Here is a 20,230-nt window from a genome sequence, read left to right as displayed (position 1 = left end):
TACTGCCCTAGTAATTCGTGATCATTTCGCCAAAAACTCAACCCATATCGTTCCGCAACCACCGTATTCACCTGAACTGGCGCCGTGCGACTTCTGGCTGTTCACCAAGCTTATAAGACCGCTCCGGGGACACAGTTTTTATACAATAGAGGAGATTCAAGCCGCAGCGAAGACGGAACTGAAGGCCATCCCGGAAAGTGACTACAACCAGTGTTTCGAAGATTGGAAAATCCGTTGGCATAAGTGCATTGCATCGGGAGGGGACTACTTTGAAGGGGATGCATTTGATTTGGAAGAATAAATAAAGAATTTTCAAAATAAATACAATGTCACCTCGGGCATTGTGCATCAGCCACCGAACTTTTTAGCTCTTCTGTTAGGTAAACCTTAAGCTTCAGCGAGCACTGCATTTCTGGCCATGAGAAATATCAGGACAATCGCAAATATTTCATACTTCATGTTAATATTGGCAATGATATTATGCTATGAAAATGCGTTTAAGTAAATATATATATTTATATTGTATATAAGCTTCTATTTTGGAAGGATTTACATTTTAAGAGTAAACAAATTCATTAACGTTTCTTCCTTACCAAAACCACCACCTTTCATCAATAATTTCGCGTATAAATAATAATGAAATTTAAATAATTTATAGAGCTTTGATGTTTATTTACGAATATATTTATTAATTCAAGGAATATTTATACAGATATAGCAAAACATTTTTTATTTTCTTGCTAATTTAGATTTTCGTCCAAAATTGAACTCGATTTTGTATGCCCATTCTGAACTACGAGGAAACTGATATTTTTATTTAAATCAACCTTACAACTACATAGTGTTCATAATTAGTTGATTTCACTGCAGCGTAAGTGTGGTGTAAAACACATTCTCCCATACACAAATTGCAATCACATATACAAATTAACTTCATTTTTACGACCATTAAAACCGTGTTAGCTAAAACCATTTGACATTTATGAGCACCGGCGAAGTAAACTAAAATGGCGGTCAAGTGCTCGCAGGGATTTCCGTTTGAGCCGGTGTGGGTGTCTTTGACGCACGTGTAGACTGTAAAGCCACATAACTGCCATATTACTACTTATATAAATATACATGTTTCCAGATACTAGCGCATGTGGGAGAGCATTTTGAGTTTATTTTGCATTGAAAATTAAAAAGCCATTCCCCCAATTTAATTTGAAATTCTATTTTTATGACCGCAGTTTCATAACCGAAAGCCAATATATTGCATAAAAAGGAGAAAAGACTTGCAAAATACATAGTCACTGTATTTCGTAAGCTTTTGCCTCTTTTTTTAAAGTATTCTCCCGGGAAATTTAGTTGAAAAGCTCGTAACACTCTATGAATTGATTGGTGACATTTTTCTCAGTAAGGTAGGCATGTAAACATATATTTTATAATCTATTCATTTCAGGTTTAAAAGGTTACATACTTTTTGTTAGAGTATTACAGGAAGAGTAATTTTAGCTTGTGGTTAATCTTGCTTTGATAGTTCAAAATAAATAAATGCAATAATGTTTACTTATGTTCTAGTAAAAATTTGTCTAACAGTTTTTTTAACCGTCTCTCTGTCTTTTACTCTCTGACTTTCTCTTTTCATCTTTAGTGCAAATAAAAATAATTAAACAGCTAAACTACCAGTCAAAAAACTTAATTAAACTATTTCATGGTTAACATCCGAAAACGTGATCAACATTGGGAAACCCATACATTGTCTTTACGACGACCTCGACAGAATCAAATCCCGATGGAACTATCTATCTGGGCGCAAAACTTGAAAAGTCATGTGCAAACCTGTAGATGGGAAGTACAGAAAATTCCTATTGGCACTGTAGGAACATGATGAGAATACTAACTGGTCACTGCCCGGTGGCGGCACACGCCATACACAGGCAACATAAACGATGACTACTCCTCTTGGACTTAGCAAGTGAACCCCATCTGGTATTGTAAAGAACCAAACTGGTTTATGCGTGGCTTATACTTATATTAAACTCCGGGCATTTTTCGGCAACCGCTCGCTTCAATTTGGTGAGTTGTAGTCAGTTAGCAAATGTTTATCATAAACATCCACCAAAACAGGATGACTTTCGGCTGAAGTTTTCTTCATATTAAAGTCATGGACAAGAAATCGCCGCAAAAACAATTTTGCAGACAAAAAGTTCGATATATTTGAACGAAAAAAAATATTGTTCTTTACAGTGGCTTTCCAATGCATGTTCAGAATATTGGAGCAATGGAAAAATAATCAAGTAACGAAATTTTTGGGAAAACCTGCTGAAGGTGGATGAGCACTAATAAATTCGCAACTTATTCAAAAAAAAAAAATTCTTTGGATCGGAGAAGTCATATGCTTCCTTTCCAATTTTAGATTTACTTATGCTTGTCAGTAGTTATCGTATTGCTTTCACAGCAATTTTGGCTAATGAAATTAAGTCCAATTAATTCGGGTTCCTAGACAAAGCTGAAAAAGAGCTGGCAGACGCGCTTGTTCGTGAGTAGCTGGACATTAAGCTGTGCTTATCGACTAATTATCAGAAATATCAAGATCCTCTGATTATATCCCCGTCCTTAATCCGCAGTATATTTGGAATCGTAGATATAGATTGAGCCAGTATTCTTCTCCCGGGCTAAGCCTCTTCTCCATTCACGTCTAGAAGGTATTCTCAGCTGAAAGTCGCTTTTGAAATTTAACCTTGGCACGCTGGTTCAGAATACATCACGATACTATGGTTATTTCAAATCTACCGTTATTTCAAATCTTCCGTGATAGAAACAATTTTGAAGCTAAGTTATTTAAGCAGAGCTTAGCTATTTTCGTTTGTAAAAAAAATGGACAAATTATGACTTATCGGCAATACTGCAACGTTGTCCCAGCCTTTACAAGTATACTCGCCAGAGATGTATCATGCGACTTTTTTATGTTTCCAAATATAAAGAGAACTTAAAAACGCCATCGGTTTACAAGCATAGAGATACATACTCATATACATATATCGATGAGAGACATTAAGACTATCACAAAAATGAATTTGAGAAATATTTCGACAATTGGTGAAGACTAACTGGAGTCCGTAGTTTCGGTTCAAAGAGAGTATAGGCGCACGTTTGGAGACTTGTAAACAATTTTGCCGAGCATTGGATAGTCAACAGAAGACCTTACCCTCGAAACTCTTCAGTTCGAACGGAGGAAACAATCGCTGCTGTAGCTGCTGCCATACAAAACAATCCACGTGTTTCGACAAGAAGCTTATCTGCTCAAATGGGTGTAAGCAGACAGTCATTACAGTCAATTATGCACAAAGATTTGGACTTATTCCCTTATAAAATTCAAATGGCCAACAAACTGAACGCTGCAGACTTGCCGATTCGCTTAGAATTTTGCCAAAAGATGCTTCAAATGGTGGAAGAGGATGGAAGCATGTTGAACTGTCTTTTCATGTCTGACGAGGCTCATTTCGATTTAAACGGCAACATAAACAAAGAAAATTGTCGAATATGGAGTGCTTCCAACCCACAGATACTTCATGAGACGGTATTGCATCCACTTCGTGTCACAATGTGGTGTGCAATTTCATCACGCTGCATTGTCGGGCCCTACTTCTTCGAAGAAAACGGTCACACCGTTACGGTTACTGGAGACCGTTACTTGAGCATGTTGAGAGATTTTTTCTATCTAGAATTACGCCGAATGAGAATTTCTTTCAACTCTGTGTGGTTTCAGCAAGATAGCCCAACCTGTTATGACAGAATTGCGAGCAAAATTTCCCAATAAGCTGATATCCAGAAACTCCACATTCCGTTGGCCACCCAGGTCGCCTGACCTTACTGCACCTGACTTTTTCTTGTGGGGTTATTGTAAACAGTAAGTCTACAAAGCAAAACCAACAAATTTGAATGAACTTAGGCAATCCATTCGAGAAACAATTGCGGCTTTTCCTGTCTCAACTCTCCAAGCAGTAATGAACAACTTTTTGGTAAGATGCCGCACATGCATCAACGAGCAGGGGGCTATTTAAATTCCATTATTTTTAAAACAAATTAAGCTGTATTTAATAAAATTGAATGAGCTTTAACATGAATAAAAGAAAAATGGATTCCATACATTGAAAAAAATTATTTGAGTTTCTTAATGTAGCAAAATTCATCAGATTCTCAAAACTTGGCTCCTATCGTTTTGTTTCGTGAATTTAATATTTTATATTAATATATTTAATATAATAATCTTCATGTTTCAAGTAATTGTTTATTTAGACAAATATAAATTTTGCTTTAATTTTAGGACACCCTGTATTTAATGCCAATCTTTCGTTAATTTTAAGTTTTTATACACACATACTATACATTATAAGTCTGCATGTTTATCAGAAGCTATGAAATGCTCGTGTTTGCCGAAACATATCTAAAAATACGAGCCTTTCACAAGTGCAAAATCGCCTACACACAAGAACTAAAAAATGAATATACATATAGTAATATACCATATAGTGTATATGCTATAAACAAATAAATAAATGCAAACATATGTTAAGCATATATCTACCATAAACTTGCGGTCATAAGTACACACATACATAGATAAAAGCAAACAAAAGCGCAGAGAACAGATTTTCACTGACCACTTGGGGTTTTTGCGGCTGCCTCATACGCCGGCGACACCCATGACCAGCGTTAAAGAAAAGCAAAGGCGCAGCAACGAGTAAACGCCCACTTTGTTGGCATGTGGTCAAAATTGGCTGGCGTCATTAACTTTCGTTCAGCGTCTGCTCCAGCCAAGCGGCAAGTCGGGCAAAGGTGCCGAGCGGCATTTGCTAATGTTCTCAACTCCTCGGCTCATTTGCGCCTAGTCGCCCCTTGGTGGCGTCCGCTAGTCACACAATGCAATTACTGCATATGTGTGCGCATATTTAATATATATATACATGTTTACATAAGTGTGGCATATATTTAAGATATTTATTTTTATTAGCGGAATATGGTTTATTAACAGCATGAATTGAGGCATCAAGTGGTGCTTTCAACGGCTACCAATTGTGTGCTTTCGGAACTATGAAGAGCCTACAACACACACATACACTCATAAAAACACAATGGCAACTAAATTGCGCTTGTGGCATGGCCATTTGTAGCCGTTGAGTGACTAAGTGCTCGTTCTTTGCCTAAATTTTTAATTGCGCATCTAATTTGGCACTTGTTCTTGACAAGCTTACTTCCAGCAAAAAGCTCCTTTTACATGCCGCAAAGCATAATACAGAGCCTTCACAGTTACGCCAACAAAAGAAAGAAGTGAATGTGTTTGTGTGTGTGTATCTGTGTGAACTGGTAGTCACTTGTTGGCCTCGCAGCCCATTGAGAACACTCAGGCTGTCCAGGGAGTGATGCCGGCCCTAACAGACATGTTTCTTACTCATGTAACCTCATACATATGTGCTTTCATTGCACACACACCCACTTGCCTATATACACACATTCATATGTTGTTGATTTACTGTGCAGAGAAATTTGTTAGACTTAATTTGCGAACACGTGGCGTCAATGTAAGCTGCCAGTTATTTTGAATAATTATCATGCTCTAGTTGCACTCAACACACTGAACATTGGCTTCGGGCTCGGCTCTAAAGCCAAATAATATTTATTTTTTTTTTACGAAAATTACGAGGAGGAAGCTTTACATTAAATTTCCTTGCCCGTTTATCGTGATACAAGAAAAAAGTTAACTTCAGCTGCACTGAAGCTATAATACCCAGATGCATTTCTTATAGCATAAAAGGGCATAAGAGAAGCTTTGTCTTGATTTTGATCGGTTTAAATTATACTATATTGTTATATGTATGCTGCAAGGGGCTGATCTAAACAATTTGTTCAGAGATAAGTAATATTCTGTGCCAAATTAGGTGTAGATATCAAGGGCAATAAAAAAGTTGACCTTAGAAGAACATGATTTTGTCAGTTTATATGAAAAAATATATCCGACATAGGCAGTTCCGACAAATGAATACACTCTGAGATACAAATGTCAAAAAGTGAGAGACTAGTTTGCATATATACAAATGGAAAGGCACATCACGCTGATCATTATTATATAACGTGGGACGCTATAAAAGTAGGCCGTGGAAAATTATTCGGCTAAACAACGAACCGAAATTATTAAAGTCTCAGTTTCCCACACGTCGTTCTCAAGCGTTGGGCATCTCTTTGACGTCGTGGTAGCGAATTTTGCGAAAAGATTTTGGCCTACATTTTTACAAGAGTCCACATATGTTCGTGAATTGGGCTGTATAACAACTTGAAAGTGATCCGGACTTTCATCAAAAAATCATCTTCTTCGATGAGGCTCATTTCTGGCTGAATGGTTTATTGCGGTTTATGGGACGGCGGCGTCATTGGCCCTTACTTCCTCCGTGATAATCAAGACCGGCATTTTATTGTGAATAGGAGTCGCTACCGCTCAATGATAACCATATATTTTTGTCTGGTATTGGAATATATTGACTTGGACAATATGTCGCTTTAACAGGACGGTGCCACAAGCCACATAGCGAATATCACAATCGATTTATTGAAAACCAAGTTTGGTGAACGTGTTATCCCACGAAATGTCCCAGTCAAATCACCGCCTTAATCGTGCGATTTGACGCCGTTAGATTACTTCCTGTGGGGCTATGTCAAGTCTATGGTCCATGCCAACAAGCCAGCGACGATTGATGAACTTCGTACGAATATCGAACGTGAAATTGCAGTAGTATCGGCCGATTCATGTTTGAAAACCGTCGAAAATATGTAATATACCAGAAGTATAAGAATTTCTTCACTTAGTGAGCTGTTCTGCAACAACAGATCAAGCCCCAAAGAATTTATTGGAAATAATATTTTGCCAAAATATTGTTCTCAAGCTATTTTATCTCACTCCCAATAGTTGAAATCGGACTTACTTTTAAAGTACTCACACACTAAACATGTGGACCCTAGTGTTTCCCAAACAGATTCGGTTAATATGTGCCGTTTAGTATTGAAATTCGGGAACAACATTTTTTGATGCCAAAAATAGTGAAAATCGATTTTGACTGGTACGAATTATTCAAAGATTGTTGAGAACGCGTTGACGATAAACTACATCCAGGATTGATGGGCGTCCACTGATGATCAACACATCAATGAAGGAATTGATGCTTGAGAATCGATGATTAATTTTCAGATATCTTATTGGCATCGTTGGAATATAGGAAGAATCACTAAAAGCCTTTTTGAAAGATTATTTTGCCTAAGAAAAGCGCAAGCACAATTGGTTTCAAAATCACGAAATTTTTCGAAAAACAGCGTCGCGTTAACGTCTGTGAAACTAATGTTTTCCGACATCCTCGAAACAGTCCGACAACCAGGATGACATGAAATATATTATTACTAGCGATAGGTTTTGGAAATCAATCGGCCAAATATTGTCGCCCTTGGTTAGGTAGGTGTTTACAAGAAAGGCGGTGTAAGCTGGGGCCTCTACTCCACAAATGGACAACTCATTCCAATAATTTTTGCAATGATGTGTCATTCAATTCTCATATACATATATAAATAAGTGATGTTTTACCGCCAGCCATCAGCGTTTAATGGTTAAATCATTCTTAGTGCTGCATTTTATTTGCTCGTCAACTGTAGTTGGAATGAATACATCTAAAAGTGAGCCGCTCATCTTCCTTTGTGCATTACGCCTACCAGATAAAACTTTATTGGGCTATCTATGATATCAGCTTCTCAGTATTTTTACCTAAAAGCCGTTAACAGCTCAGGTGCACAAAGGAAAGCACTTATGATTCTCGCATTTCCTTCGTAATCTTTCTCAAATTGCGTTGCCATAGAACTATTTACATAGATAAGTACGAAATGGGTTGCTTTTATGGCATATCGACGAATGACAGCAAGGATGAGACGTGCCACGTGCACATATACACACATACATACACAGATACTTCAAGTTTTCTCATGCAATATTCTCTCTATCAAATGAAGTTTTTATGGATTTTCGCCAGTTTGAAGCGTATGTTTCATAGACGTTTCCGCCTTTTTATAAGTTCACAGCTGGTATAGGAGTGTATATGTATATTAGGGTGATTCAAAAAATTTTTTTTTATTTTTTTTTCAATTGGTTTTTTTCATCTAAGTAGCCTCTCCAAATATGAGTATTTAATTGGAACGGGAAGGTCCTCCGCCTAACGGTTTTCTATTTTTTCTTATTATCAGATAGAAAAATTTATATCTCGCTTCCAACTACTTGAAAAAATATCTTGTTAATTAGGTTTTGTAGGAAATTGAATGCTCTAAAATATGGTCTCTTATGATTTTTTTGTAAACCCAACCGTTTAAAAGATATTAACAGTTAAACTTTGATGATTTTTGGGAAAATTTTTTATTTCTTAATAATTTTATAACTCAATGAAAAAAAATTATTACGAATAGGTTTTTGGAGAGGCTAACTTAGAGGTGCTTAGGAACCTATTTTTCAGAGTACCAAACGAAAAAAAAAATTATTTTTTTTGATCCACCCTAATATGCACTGATTTTTGACGATGAATATCTCGTAAACGCTTAACTTTATCAAAAAATTACAGTAGACCACTTTTATAGAGCAGTAAATTTCCTACAAAACTATGAGTTTCATCATTCATAATAATTTTTTTTCATTGAGTTATAAAATTATTAAGAAATAAAAATTTTTTCCAAAAATAGTCAAATTTCAACCGTTAATATCTTTTAAACGGTTGGGTTTACGAAAAAATCATAAGAGACCATATTTTAGAGCATTCAATTTCCTACAAAACCTAATTAACAAGATATTTTTTTAAGTAGTTGGAAGCGAGATATAAATTTTTCTATCTGATAATAAGAAAAAATAGAAAACCGTTAGGCGGAGGACCTTCCCGTTACAATTAAAATCTCATATTTGGAGAGGCTTTCTTAGAGGTGTCTAGGAACCTATTTTTGCGAGTACCAATTGAAAAAAAAATAAAAAATTTTTTTTGAATCACCCTAATGTATATAAGTAGAAGTGTATATATATGTTTGTGTGTGTGTGATTTGTGTATAATCTTTCAGCACGTTCGATTCGCTATTCTCTTACACGTTGTTTGTGTTGTGTACGTATGTGTCAGCTAGCCAAACGCTTAAATTGGCATTTCAGATCGCAGAAAACAATATTAACCCAATAACATTGAACGTGGCATATATATGTAGACAGACATGTACATAAGTATTTAAATACATAAGTTTATATGTACATACATAAGTATATGTATACATATGTACGTATGTATGCAAGCAGTTCTTTAACTACACCATTGGGATTTATCTGTCAGCCGTTACCACGCGGCACAAATAGATATGCGAAAACTCTAAAGACTCACCCTTTCACACTCAACCGCACACACATACACATTCGAATTTTTCACACCAGTTTATGCATAGTTTTTCCGTTAAGCGGTCCATTTATTGAAATATTTTTGCATCTGGTCATAGAAATGGAAAAGCGCTTTCGCCGAACAAGTGGCCACAAGTGAATATGAAAATGTATGCTGAACATATTTCATTCACACACCTACATACTTACTATAAGTGTATACAGATAAACTTATGCACTTAACTGTAGACGTATATTAGATGAGAGCGCATAAATAAAATAACATCCTTTGTTTCTCTATTTTATGCGCTTGCGGAGTCTAAAAAATACACAAACTTGCGAAATGTACGTTTGATATACATACATACTGTATGTATATTGTATGCACAATGTGTGCATGTGAATGTGTTCCTTCATATCTACTTATCTATAAGCGCACTTTCTGCCTTCTTTGAAATTGAATATTTCATGGTTTCTCTTGCTGCTGAAACAAATAGAAATGTTTCTAAAAAAATATTGAATTTAGCAAAAAGTTCTAAAATAAGTGAGGAAGTGTACTTTTTGAGCGAATTTGCATTTAAAACCACACTTTTAGGAATAAGTGTATACATGATCAATAGCATACGATTTTTAAAAAGTAAATATGAAATTCGAATATTTTATGTAACAATGCTACCACACTCTATGAGGTAGCGGAGCTATCAGCAAAAGTGATGAGTCTTTACTTAATGGCGGATTCAGATGGCGAAATGGTGATATCCTATCTATAACTCATTCACTCGGCGTGATTCTTCAGAAAGAACCGGTCGATCTGATAAAAGCATGAAATCTGATAGATACGCTGCTTGTAACGTTCCGAAATCGAAGACAAAAAAGATAAGGAACATTTTCGTTCCGTTTAGTCAGACACGAAAAAAATGGCGGCAGAACTGAAAGTTGACGAAGAAAAACCAAGAATCTGCGGGCGACAAACAAAATGTGAAATTTTCTGCATGAGAACTTGCGAAGAGTACTATAGGGTCTCAGCGTACATTCCTTTGTTCGATACACTCGGCGAAAATTTGAAGACTAATTTTTCTAGAGAAAAATTGGATGGATTTCACCTAAGTTTGCTGCTTCCAGAAAAAGTATGTGCTTTGAAAATCAAAGAAAAGGAAAATCATATTGACTGCTTGACAGATAGATTTTGAATAATAACAGCATCGTGCGACGTTTGAAGCTCAAAGGTGAACTTCATCACTAACAATGCTATTGGAGGCAGAAGCAGAAGTCAAAAGATAGCAAGTTTCCGACACCTGCATTGGAATCGCTGAAGAACTGCGATGTGGGCCTACTTACACCTCATAATTCATAGTTTTCTTCGCATGTTTTGGCGTTGGCATGACATTGAAGTGGCTGCAGAAGAAGTTCTTGAAAGATTCTCAAAACTTGGGACACATCATCAACATCGTTTTGTTATGTGAAATGTTTCTATTCTCCCGCAAGTCTTCGATTAATAATGTGCTTTTTCAATTTAGTAGGATTTGATATTAGAAGGTCGATTTGATATATTTCTACCATGATATTAAACTGTGTAACTACTACTATATTTAATATATATCTTCATGTTTCAAGTAAATGTTTATTTCCCGTTTGGACGGTATTTTTCCAGCCATGATGTAGAATCTATCAACAACGCTGGTACCTTACATGATCACAACTTGTGAAGATGTTTAAGGCATAACTATGTATCGAAGGCACTCCTCTAAAAAGCTTAGATCCACGGAGTTTTTACTGCATTTGCTAACCCTAAATAAAGAAACAGCTCTGGAGCATAAGGAATATGCAATAATGTTCCCAAGAGTCCGTCATATTAGCATAGCTAAGAGCGCTATTGAGCTGCAAGAGGATGAAGGCGAAATGGAACGAAGTCAGGTTGCTCGGATTAGCGGAAACAGGAACTCTTCAGGAGGGTTTACCAATCCTGCTTCTATGATGACTTATAGCTAATAAGCTTTGAAATGAAAGCTCCCAAACTGATAGGCTATACAGAAGACATAATTGTACTAGTTAGTGAGAGGGAAGTTCCAAGGCATAATCAGTAACGTTATGTATAACACTTTAAGAGTCATATATCGATGTTCGAATCAGCCCATTTAGAGGAAATGTGAAAACTCAATGTAGAGCAGAGAGTGGAAAAGATCTAGTGGTGCCTTATATGCCTGTGAAAGAATGCTAGAGTCTAAATCGAGCCTAACACGTGGCCATTTGCATGCTGTCAGCAAAATCTCATATGTACAAAAAACTGTTGGAACAGATACGGCGACTCGCTGGAGCGGAAGAACTATTCACACGGCACCACTCACACACTAGAAAGGTTACTTAATCTGTCACTAATCGACATTGCAGTGGAAAGCTCTATAGAAAAATCAGCTGCAAGAGTGGCGGTGTTAGAGGAAATAGTCTACATATCCTAACGCTTTATTTGGACGGAAAGATTTCAAGTCACACTTGAAGAAGATGAATAGAGCAGGTGCATGCGAATCGCTAACGGAACCTAAAACATCTGCACAGACATATCAAAAATGGCAACTGGGATGGGGGACAGAGTCAACTACTCGGAGCTGGATCTTAGGCGACCCTTTAGACAAATGAAATAATGCAGTATCTTCCAGGTGGAAGTCTCTGCAGTTAGAAAAACGTATATACGTCAAGAGCCAAGCGGCAAATAAAGCAATAATCTCACTTGTATTACGTTAGAGGAAGTTCTTAGAAGCAGGGGACCAGTAGTAGCATATACATATGCTGGCTTCCAGGTCATAAAGCAATGCGGATAAGCGAAATAGATAAAGAGATTGCGAAGAGTGTCATCCGTCTGATCAACATAATTTTCCAAATTTTTATATTCGTAATATAACAAAAATGTATAGCAATCGATAATAAGCACAATAAGCCGACACAATTGCCGGAGGCAGGTAGTCGGTATTCATTCGTAAAGTAAATTTTAGTATACCATAGTTGCCGTGTAGTATAGATACGTAATAGGAGAGTTATTTAAAACTACTTTAGATCCCATTTTACAGTGAAATTATTACAAATTTAAAGCCTATATATTTTTTAAATTTCTCATAGTTTAAGGCTTGTGGCGAGCAAAGGCGTTCATGCTATTCGATAAATTAAACAAACGAACGGAAATGCGTTTATTTGCCAATTCAAAAGTGTTTCTAACTAAAGCGCTCTCTTCTTACAAATATAAAATGCAAAGCACGCTCATTCCTTAGCCTTGAACTCGCTGAACTCCCATAACAAATGCACACATGCCATATATACACTATAACGAACGATTCTGAAGCATTCGAGTTTCCACGCTTCAGCCACAATTCTTGCTTGACACACTTTCAAATTTCCTTTCGCATCGGTTTTTCTTCGTCCCACAAACACATATGCATGCTTGCTGCGCTTTCGTGTTATTGTTCTTATTGCATTTGTTTTAATTTTTTGAAAAAATTATAACTGCAGCGAGGTCTCACATCTCGTTCATATTTCACTTAAACTTATGCTCCGTTATACGAGCTAACCGGTAGGGAATTTGACTAGCTGTAAACTACTCTTCAACTAGTATGAAACTCAAACAGGTCCTACGAAGCAATTTTCCTAACTTAGCATCAATAAAATCATACAGTCAGATTCATTACAATCGGTAAAATAGTATAACCGCACCATTTGCTTTCAATCTGAATTTTTTGAACATACCAATCTATGTGATGTACGCTAGTTGCTGTTCGATCCGCCATTTTTCACGTTTTGGCTGGTCGTATAAAACTTCATAATTGGTGCTAGTCGGACTGCTTCGAATTCAGATTCGTTGCGGCGTGCATAATGGCATAATTGAATGTATATAATATTTTTGAACATGCGTGTTTCGAGCGGATTACGGTAACTCAAACCGCAACAACAAGACCTGCGTGTTATTAGTTTGGAGCAGTAAAACTGAGTTAAAGCAAAAGTCAATTAAAACTTTGCTAATTAATGACGAATCACAGAAGGCGGTTCCAAAAGAAGTAGAGTAGGTGGTATATTAAACTCACGTTTGACAAGGATTTAATAATTGAGAATCTAAGTGGCTAATCGAAGAATCGTTCTAAATTAAATAAAGTGAAAATAATAGAGAAAGAATTGTAACTCAGGGAGCACAGAAAGGAAGCTCCACTAACTAATTTTTAGCATAATTACTGATCCATTTAAATAACACTGATAAATATTGCTTTTGTCACACGAAATTTGTAATGATTTTTCTTTATGTTAGTGCACCGTCAATATATAATAACTTGTTTCAAAGATGTCTAGTTTTGAAGGCTGCTTCACATTCATTTTTGACGTGTCTTTTTTAAGAGGTTATTGAATATTATTTACTGTCTTATTAAATTCTACAACAACACCTCTAGAGTATTGTCTGAGGAATAGTTTCGGAGATACTGCCTAGAGAACTTGCGCGCTACAGGCCAGCTAGGCTAAGTGCGCCGTCTTTAAACACGTTTTTCTCGAAACTGTGTTTATGAAATCGATTGACACGATTTATCGAGAACTACTTACTCAACCAAGCTTCATGAAATTTTACATAGGTCTTTGAGATAGAATTTTTCAAGACTTGGATGACGGATTTTTTTTCGATTACTCGCTTAATTTACGCTGAAATCTTAATTTTTTTTTGTAAAAATGTCTGTCAAAAATTCAATTTTCATTTTGTGTTTCCTAAGTTCTAAGTTAAGTTTTAACTAAAATACGTATTTTTTACTTTAGATGAACCTGTAAGGAGTTATCCTGGCGACGCGGGCGTATCTTTTTTCGGAGGTGTCACCGGAAATGGCGTCGCAAAGGCCGATTTATTTTATTTTTAATTTCAAAATTTTTTGTGAATAGTGCATGCAACAATAAAAATTTCTATTAAAAAATTTCAATAAAAATTTTCATTTTTTATATAAAAAAAAATTATTGAAAAAAGACTATTTTTATTTGAGGAATCCTAAATAACTCCTTAACAATATCTTAAAGCCTGTTTCCATCACGCTCAGTTTTTTTTGTGATAGCTTCATTTTTTTTTTTTTTTTTTAATTTCATAATTTTTTGTTAATAGTGCATGCAACAATAAAAATTTCTATTAAAAAATTTCAATAAAAATTTTCATTTTTTATATAAAAAAAAAAATTATTGAAAAAAGACTATTTTTATTTGAGGAAACCTAAATAACTCCTTAACAATATCTTAAAGCCTGTTTCCATCACGCTCAGTTTCTTTGAGATAGCTTTATATTCCTTCGGGATTGCATATACGCATCTGTTTTTAAATAACCTCCTTTATACGAGTGTTCAACGAGTGCATTCGACCTACTTACATAAGATATATGTACGTTTGTTACATCGTAAACATACCACGAAAGTGTTCTAACATTCACGTTGCTTTTTAGACTATTTTGTATTTACTGTAAGAAGTCAAGATGGGTTTCACATAGTTATCCAACATGTATATCTATATATGTAAATATCCCATATATCTGGGTTATTGTCTAGCCCAACTTAATAGCTCTTTCATCAATGATTTGAAATGAACCAAAGGATCATGAATTATTTTTGTTCGACTAAGAAAAAAGGCATTACAATCAAGCCCAAACATACTACCCAGTATCCAAACTTTTCTTCGGTCAACAGAGCCATCCCACAAAGTGCCGAATCGAAAATCGGTTTTGTACTACAAAACATTCTAAATCAGCATGAAGAAGGATCTCAAGATAGTGATCTAAGCTATAAACCGTAAACATCAAAAAAAAAAAAAATAAAAAAATACCGCACTTATTCACACAAAGTGCCTTCCAATATTTAGTCCGTGATTTGTATCAGTCTAATAATTAAGTTGAGGTTTTGGGGTCTAGATTAAACGGTTGGAATTTATTTTCTACTGACATGAAACTATCTTTTTTAACTTCTTGACGATGATATAAAACTTTACTTAGAATTTGTTCATAAAAATTTAAATCAATTTTCTTAAAAAAAATCTCATTTGGATTTCTCTCCGGCACCTGAGTTACGAATAAGGCGAGAGATTCCATCAGGCATTTTCCTTATTAGAGAAACGGTAGCAAAGGAAATGAAGTACAGGAATACTAGCAGATTTTGGGTGAGGACTTAAAAAACTTCTTTTTTATTGGCGTAGACACCACTTACGTGGTTATAGCCGAAAAAAGGCTATCCAGAACCTAATATCATGAAAATCATAACTATTGTTTCTACATTAAGCAATAATTTGCTTTAAACGTAGATAAAAAATATATACATTTCTATGTTTGTCACAAGAATACCCAACGTGTCATTGTTTTCATTCACATATTGTTGTTTAGTAATACCGTGGAACATTCAAAACTTGATTTCATGTGACAAAAAAAGGTAAAAAAAGTTGAAATTTTGTTAAACAGTGTAAATTATTCCGTTGTTGCTCAAAAGTTCATAATGGCGATATTTCAAAGTGTTCACGTCTTTAAATGTTATACAATAAATTATACCCAGTTAAATTTATGCATCAAAGGTACACCATGCCGTATGAGCAACAGATAATTTATAAGCATTTCTATGAATGTGCATTAGACCTGGCGCAGCTTATATGAGATTTTTTTTTTTTTGGAATTTTGAGTACGGGGATTGGTCAAATATGCGATTCGATGTAATAATTCATGTGGTAAATTTTTAACTCGATCAGAGTGTGCCAACCTGTGCCATAATGAGGTCAAAGGTCAAAATATAGAAAAACACTTGGTTTTTTTACTGTTATCTGTTTATTTATTATATATAGAATGTAATGACCTCATTTTTTCTCAATATTTTGCACAATAATTTTTTCTATATGTCCAATGATAAGAAAATTTATAAATATTAGAAAAGAGTAAATTAGTAAAAATTCCATTGAACTGAGGCGGGCCACTGACTACACAAATTATCTGCACAAGACTGTTGTTGGAATTGAGTGGAATTGCGTTCACTGAGTTCACAACAACAAATTACTCGAATGTAATGTAGTCAGTGGCCCGCCTAACGGTAAATTCATACATTACCGTTCACATACGCCAATGTTGATAATTAGACAGACTGAGACGTGCAAATAGAGCTTTTAATATTTTGTCATTGCGAAATTGACTGTGGTTAAGAAAGGGTCTTTATTAAAATAATTAAAAATAGTAAAAGTTATACTGCAATATCGTGATGGCTGTAAATAATTTTGTTACACTTAGATCTGCTGACGCAAATGTATATTTGATAGGAAAATGTGAAAAAAATATACTTGGAAGCAAGTTACCGTCAAAACTACAAGTGCTGAAATGTTTTTTTTACTATGTGCGGTGTGAAAAGAAAACAATTAAGGAAAGTGCTAAATTGGCTTCGAAGGAAATATTGCCTTTTTGGGAAAGAGCACGTATTCCAACGTTAAACAAAAGAACTTGTGACGATAAATTAGTGAAATTATATGATGAGTGGAGAACTGTACAGAAATTTTGTACATCTTCGTTTCCTAGTTCTCGTAAAAAGGAAAATGATTTCAATGATAATTTGAACAATTTATTCGATATTGCACATGCTGATGCTTTAGAAATGATAGCTATTCCTGAGGACCGAGACTTTTTAATTAAACAAAGAGAACCGGGTCGTGTTGGGAGCATGATTTCTATAGATCAATGTCTCGCAAATAAAGAAAAACGGAAGGCGCAAAGGTTAGAAGAAGAAAATCGACGCAGAGCAAAGTATCAAAGATTGGAAAGCACTCAAGGTATTTATTTAATTCTGCTGAAACAAATAATATGTAAGTTTCTCTTTCAACTTCTTTTTTTTTAGAGTTGAGTGTAGACTATGATGTAAGTGACGAAAGTAAATGTGAGTCTGAAAAATCTGTAGAACAGTTGAGGATCGTATCAAACACCAACGAGCTGAAAAAAAAACGTGGTAAAAAAAGCTTCATAGATGATAGAATGCTTGCTTGCATGGATGCTGGCAATATGTCAACCCCACTCGCAATTCATTTTATTATTGCAACAGCTAAAGCTTTGGGTCACAATATTGAAGATCTGGTTATTAATTGTACAAGTTTGAGAAAACAGCGCAAGGAATATCGTCGGCGTCATGGTACAGAAATTATTGAGAATTTCAAGGTATAAAAGTTAATTTTGGATTTGTTATGAATACTTTTCAGAGCGAAAATTTTTCAGATCCCTGATACATTTGTGTTACACTGGGACGGTAAACTACTTCCTGCAATGACTGGAAAGGAAAAAGTAGAACGCCTAGCTATTGTTTTAACGGCAGATAATATAGAAAAATTAATTTCCATCCCAATTATTGAATGTGGAACTGGTGAAGCAATCGCCCAGTCCATATATAATTACTTAGAAAAAATGAATATGATAAATTCGGTGGAAATGGTATGCTTTGACACGACAGCTACAAACACTGGTAAACGTAACGGGGCTGGAATGTTGCTGGAACAAAAATTGAAACGTAGCTTGTTGTGGTTGCCATGCAGGCATCATATTGCAGAAATCATACTACGAGCTGTATTTGAAATATATTTTGGAAAATCTTGTGGCCCGGAAGTTGCCATATTTGAACGTTTTTCGCGGGAATGGAACACTTTCAATTTAAAAGATTTTTCAATTGGTATCATGGATGAAGAAGTGCGACGTGCTATAAGTGCAGAGGAATGTGAAGCCAATAAAGAATTTTGCATCAAAAATATAGCAAAAGACCACATTCGCCATGATTACAAAGAGCTATTGCAACTCATGTTTATTTTCTTAGGTGGCAGCATCCCGAACTTTTCCTTTCGTGCACCTGGCGCGACGTCACATGCCAGGTTTATGTCAAAAGCGATATATGCCTTAAAAATGTTTGCTTTGCAAAAACAATTTAAAATGTCTTCCAGCCATTTGAATGGATTCCGCAATGTGTGTATTTTCCTGGTGCGTCTTTATATTCCGTATTGGTTTCGAACTACTAATGCAGTCGAAGCACCAAATTTGGATTTGCAGCTGATAAAAAACATTGCCGGTTATTACGACCCAAAAATATCTCTAGCCTTATTAGATAAAATGAAAAACCACTTATGGTATCTGTCCGAGGAAGCCGTTGGTCTCGCCTTTTTCGATTCTAATGTGGACTTAAATGTGAAAAGAAAGATGGTTGAAGCACTAGCATTAGAAAAAGAGTTTGAAAGCAATGACGACAATGGCGTTTATCTTCGTAAAAATGTAAATGCCAGCATTGAAGAAATGAAAGCATTCATAAGTAAAGATTTAAGTTGTTTTGTAACGCAAAGAACTAGAAATATCTTTTCACGATTGGAAATAGACGTAAAATTTTTCAACTTAGATCCCTCAAACTGGTGCGAAAATGCAGAATATTTAAAAGGTGTTCAAATTCTCAAAAACGTCACTGCTGTTAATGATTCTGCTGAGAGGAAAGTAAAACTAATAACAGATTTTAACCGGTCTTTAACTCATAGCGAAGAAGATAAACAATACTTGCTTCATATTGTCGAGAACTACAGGCAAAAGTTCCCTTCATATACTAAAACTTCGCTTTTGTAATATTATTGAGACATATATTAATGATTGAAATGCAAATTGTGGAAAAATTGCGTCATTTTATTTTTTCTTTAATAAATAAACAGATAACAGTAAAAAAACCAAGTGTTTTTCTATATTTTGAACTTTGACCTCATTATGGCACAGGTTGGCACACTCTGATTGAGTTAAAAATTTACCACATGAATTATTACATCGAATCGCATATTTGACCAATCCCCGTACTCAAAATTCCAAAAAAAAAAAATAACGCCAGGTCTAGTGTGCATACAATGAATGTATAACTTCAATTACGTGACGTTAATTATATTTTAGAATGTGTTTGAACAAAGTTAATATCCAACAAGAACGACAACAATAATCTACTACCTCTAGGCTATTACGTAAAAAGTGTGAAGAGTGCACTGGAAGCATGAAGGAATCTATGAGCCGGCAGCGGCTTTGAACCGTTTAAATCTTAGTATGGCGAGTATTTTTAAAGCCATGATTCATTATGGTCACTATAGTCAATTACTTCCACATTATCGCTTAACAGGTGGAAAATTATTGTCAAAAAAGTGAGTATATATAACATAAAGTAGAGGAGGAACACCTAGGAGTACATAGCAATTGCACACCACCTTGGAAAAGGCACATATATGGAATTAGAAGTTTTTAACAAAACAAATCAGACTCCTGCAGCAGTTGGCACCTGGATATCAGTTCACATTTATATTTCTACTTTTTTATAAACAACAGCGTTACAGCCAGAAGGAGACTTATACCATTTGGCTCTGACAAACAGCTAATGATGCCAACATTGACATTAAACAAACAGGCGTTCACTGATTGGGCCACAATTTTTGAATACGCAATGACTTTTTTGTCTAAGTTGAAATCTGAAGACCAGTGAAAGTGTATTAATCAAAGCTACAACACACCAGCAAATTACTATCGCAATAAAAGGGATCCAGTGTATAGCATGAATTTTGAATTTTTTGCAATCTCACTTATTACAGCTATCTTCAGTTCGCCAAACATTGCCGCATGACGAATCGAGCGAATAACTGCAAATAATATACTGTAGTAATTAAATGGAGAAAGCATAACATGTTATTATAACACTTTAATTATTTTTTAAAAATAAGTAATACAAATTTTCAGAAATTATTTTTATAATAGACTCATTTATTTTCTGTTTCCTTTTCAGTTAGATAGAATCGTGTATGTTCAATACCAAA

At 35.3% G+C, this 20,230-nt stretch overlaps 2 protein-coding genes across 3 annotated transcripts in view; one reads left to right on the top strand and one right to left on the bottom strand.

The window, feature by feature from the left end:
- The window catches only part of LOC105227159 (calcium uniporter protein, mitochondrial), a 172,465-nt gene that overhangs the window by 126,940 nt on the left and 25,295 nt on the right, over window positions 1-20,230 (bottom strand). The window lies entirely within an intron of this gene.
- On the top strand, window positions 16,017-19,273 carry LOC125778829 (uncharacterized). Its single transcript, XM_049458148.1, has 3 exons — window positions 16,017-17,200; window positions 17,266-17,579; window positions 17,637-19,273. The coding sequence occupies exons 1-3, from the start codon at window positions 16,639-16,641 to the stop codon at window positions 19,011-19,013; spliced, it is 2,253 nt and encodes a 750-aa protein (XP_049314105.1). The 5' UTR covers window positions 16,017-16,638; the 3' UTR covers window positions 19,014-19,273.

This window comes from Bactrocera dorsalis, chromosome 5, assembly GCF_023373825.1.
Source record: "Bactrocera dorsalis isolate Fly_Bdor chromosome 5, ASM2337382v1, whole genome shotgun sequence".
Lineage (NCBI taxonomy): Eukaryota > Metazoa > Arthropoda > Insecta > Diptera > Tephritidae > Bactrocera > Bactrocera dorsalis.
Note: the sequence above shows the minus strand (reverse complement) of the source record. Positions and strands in the feature narration are given on the sequence as shown.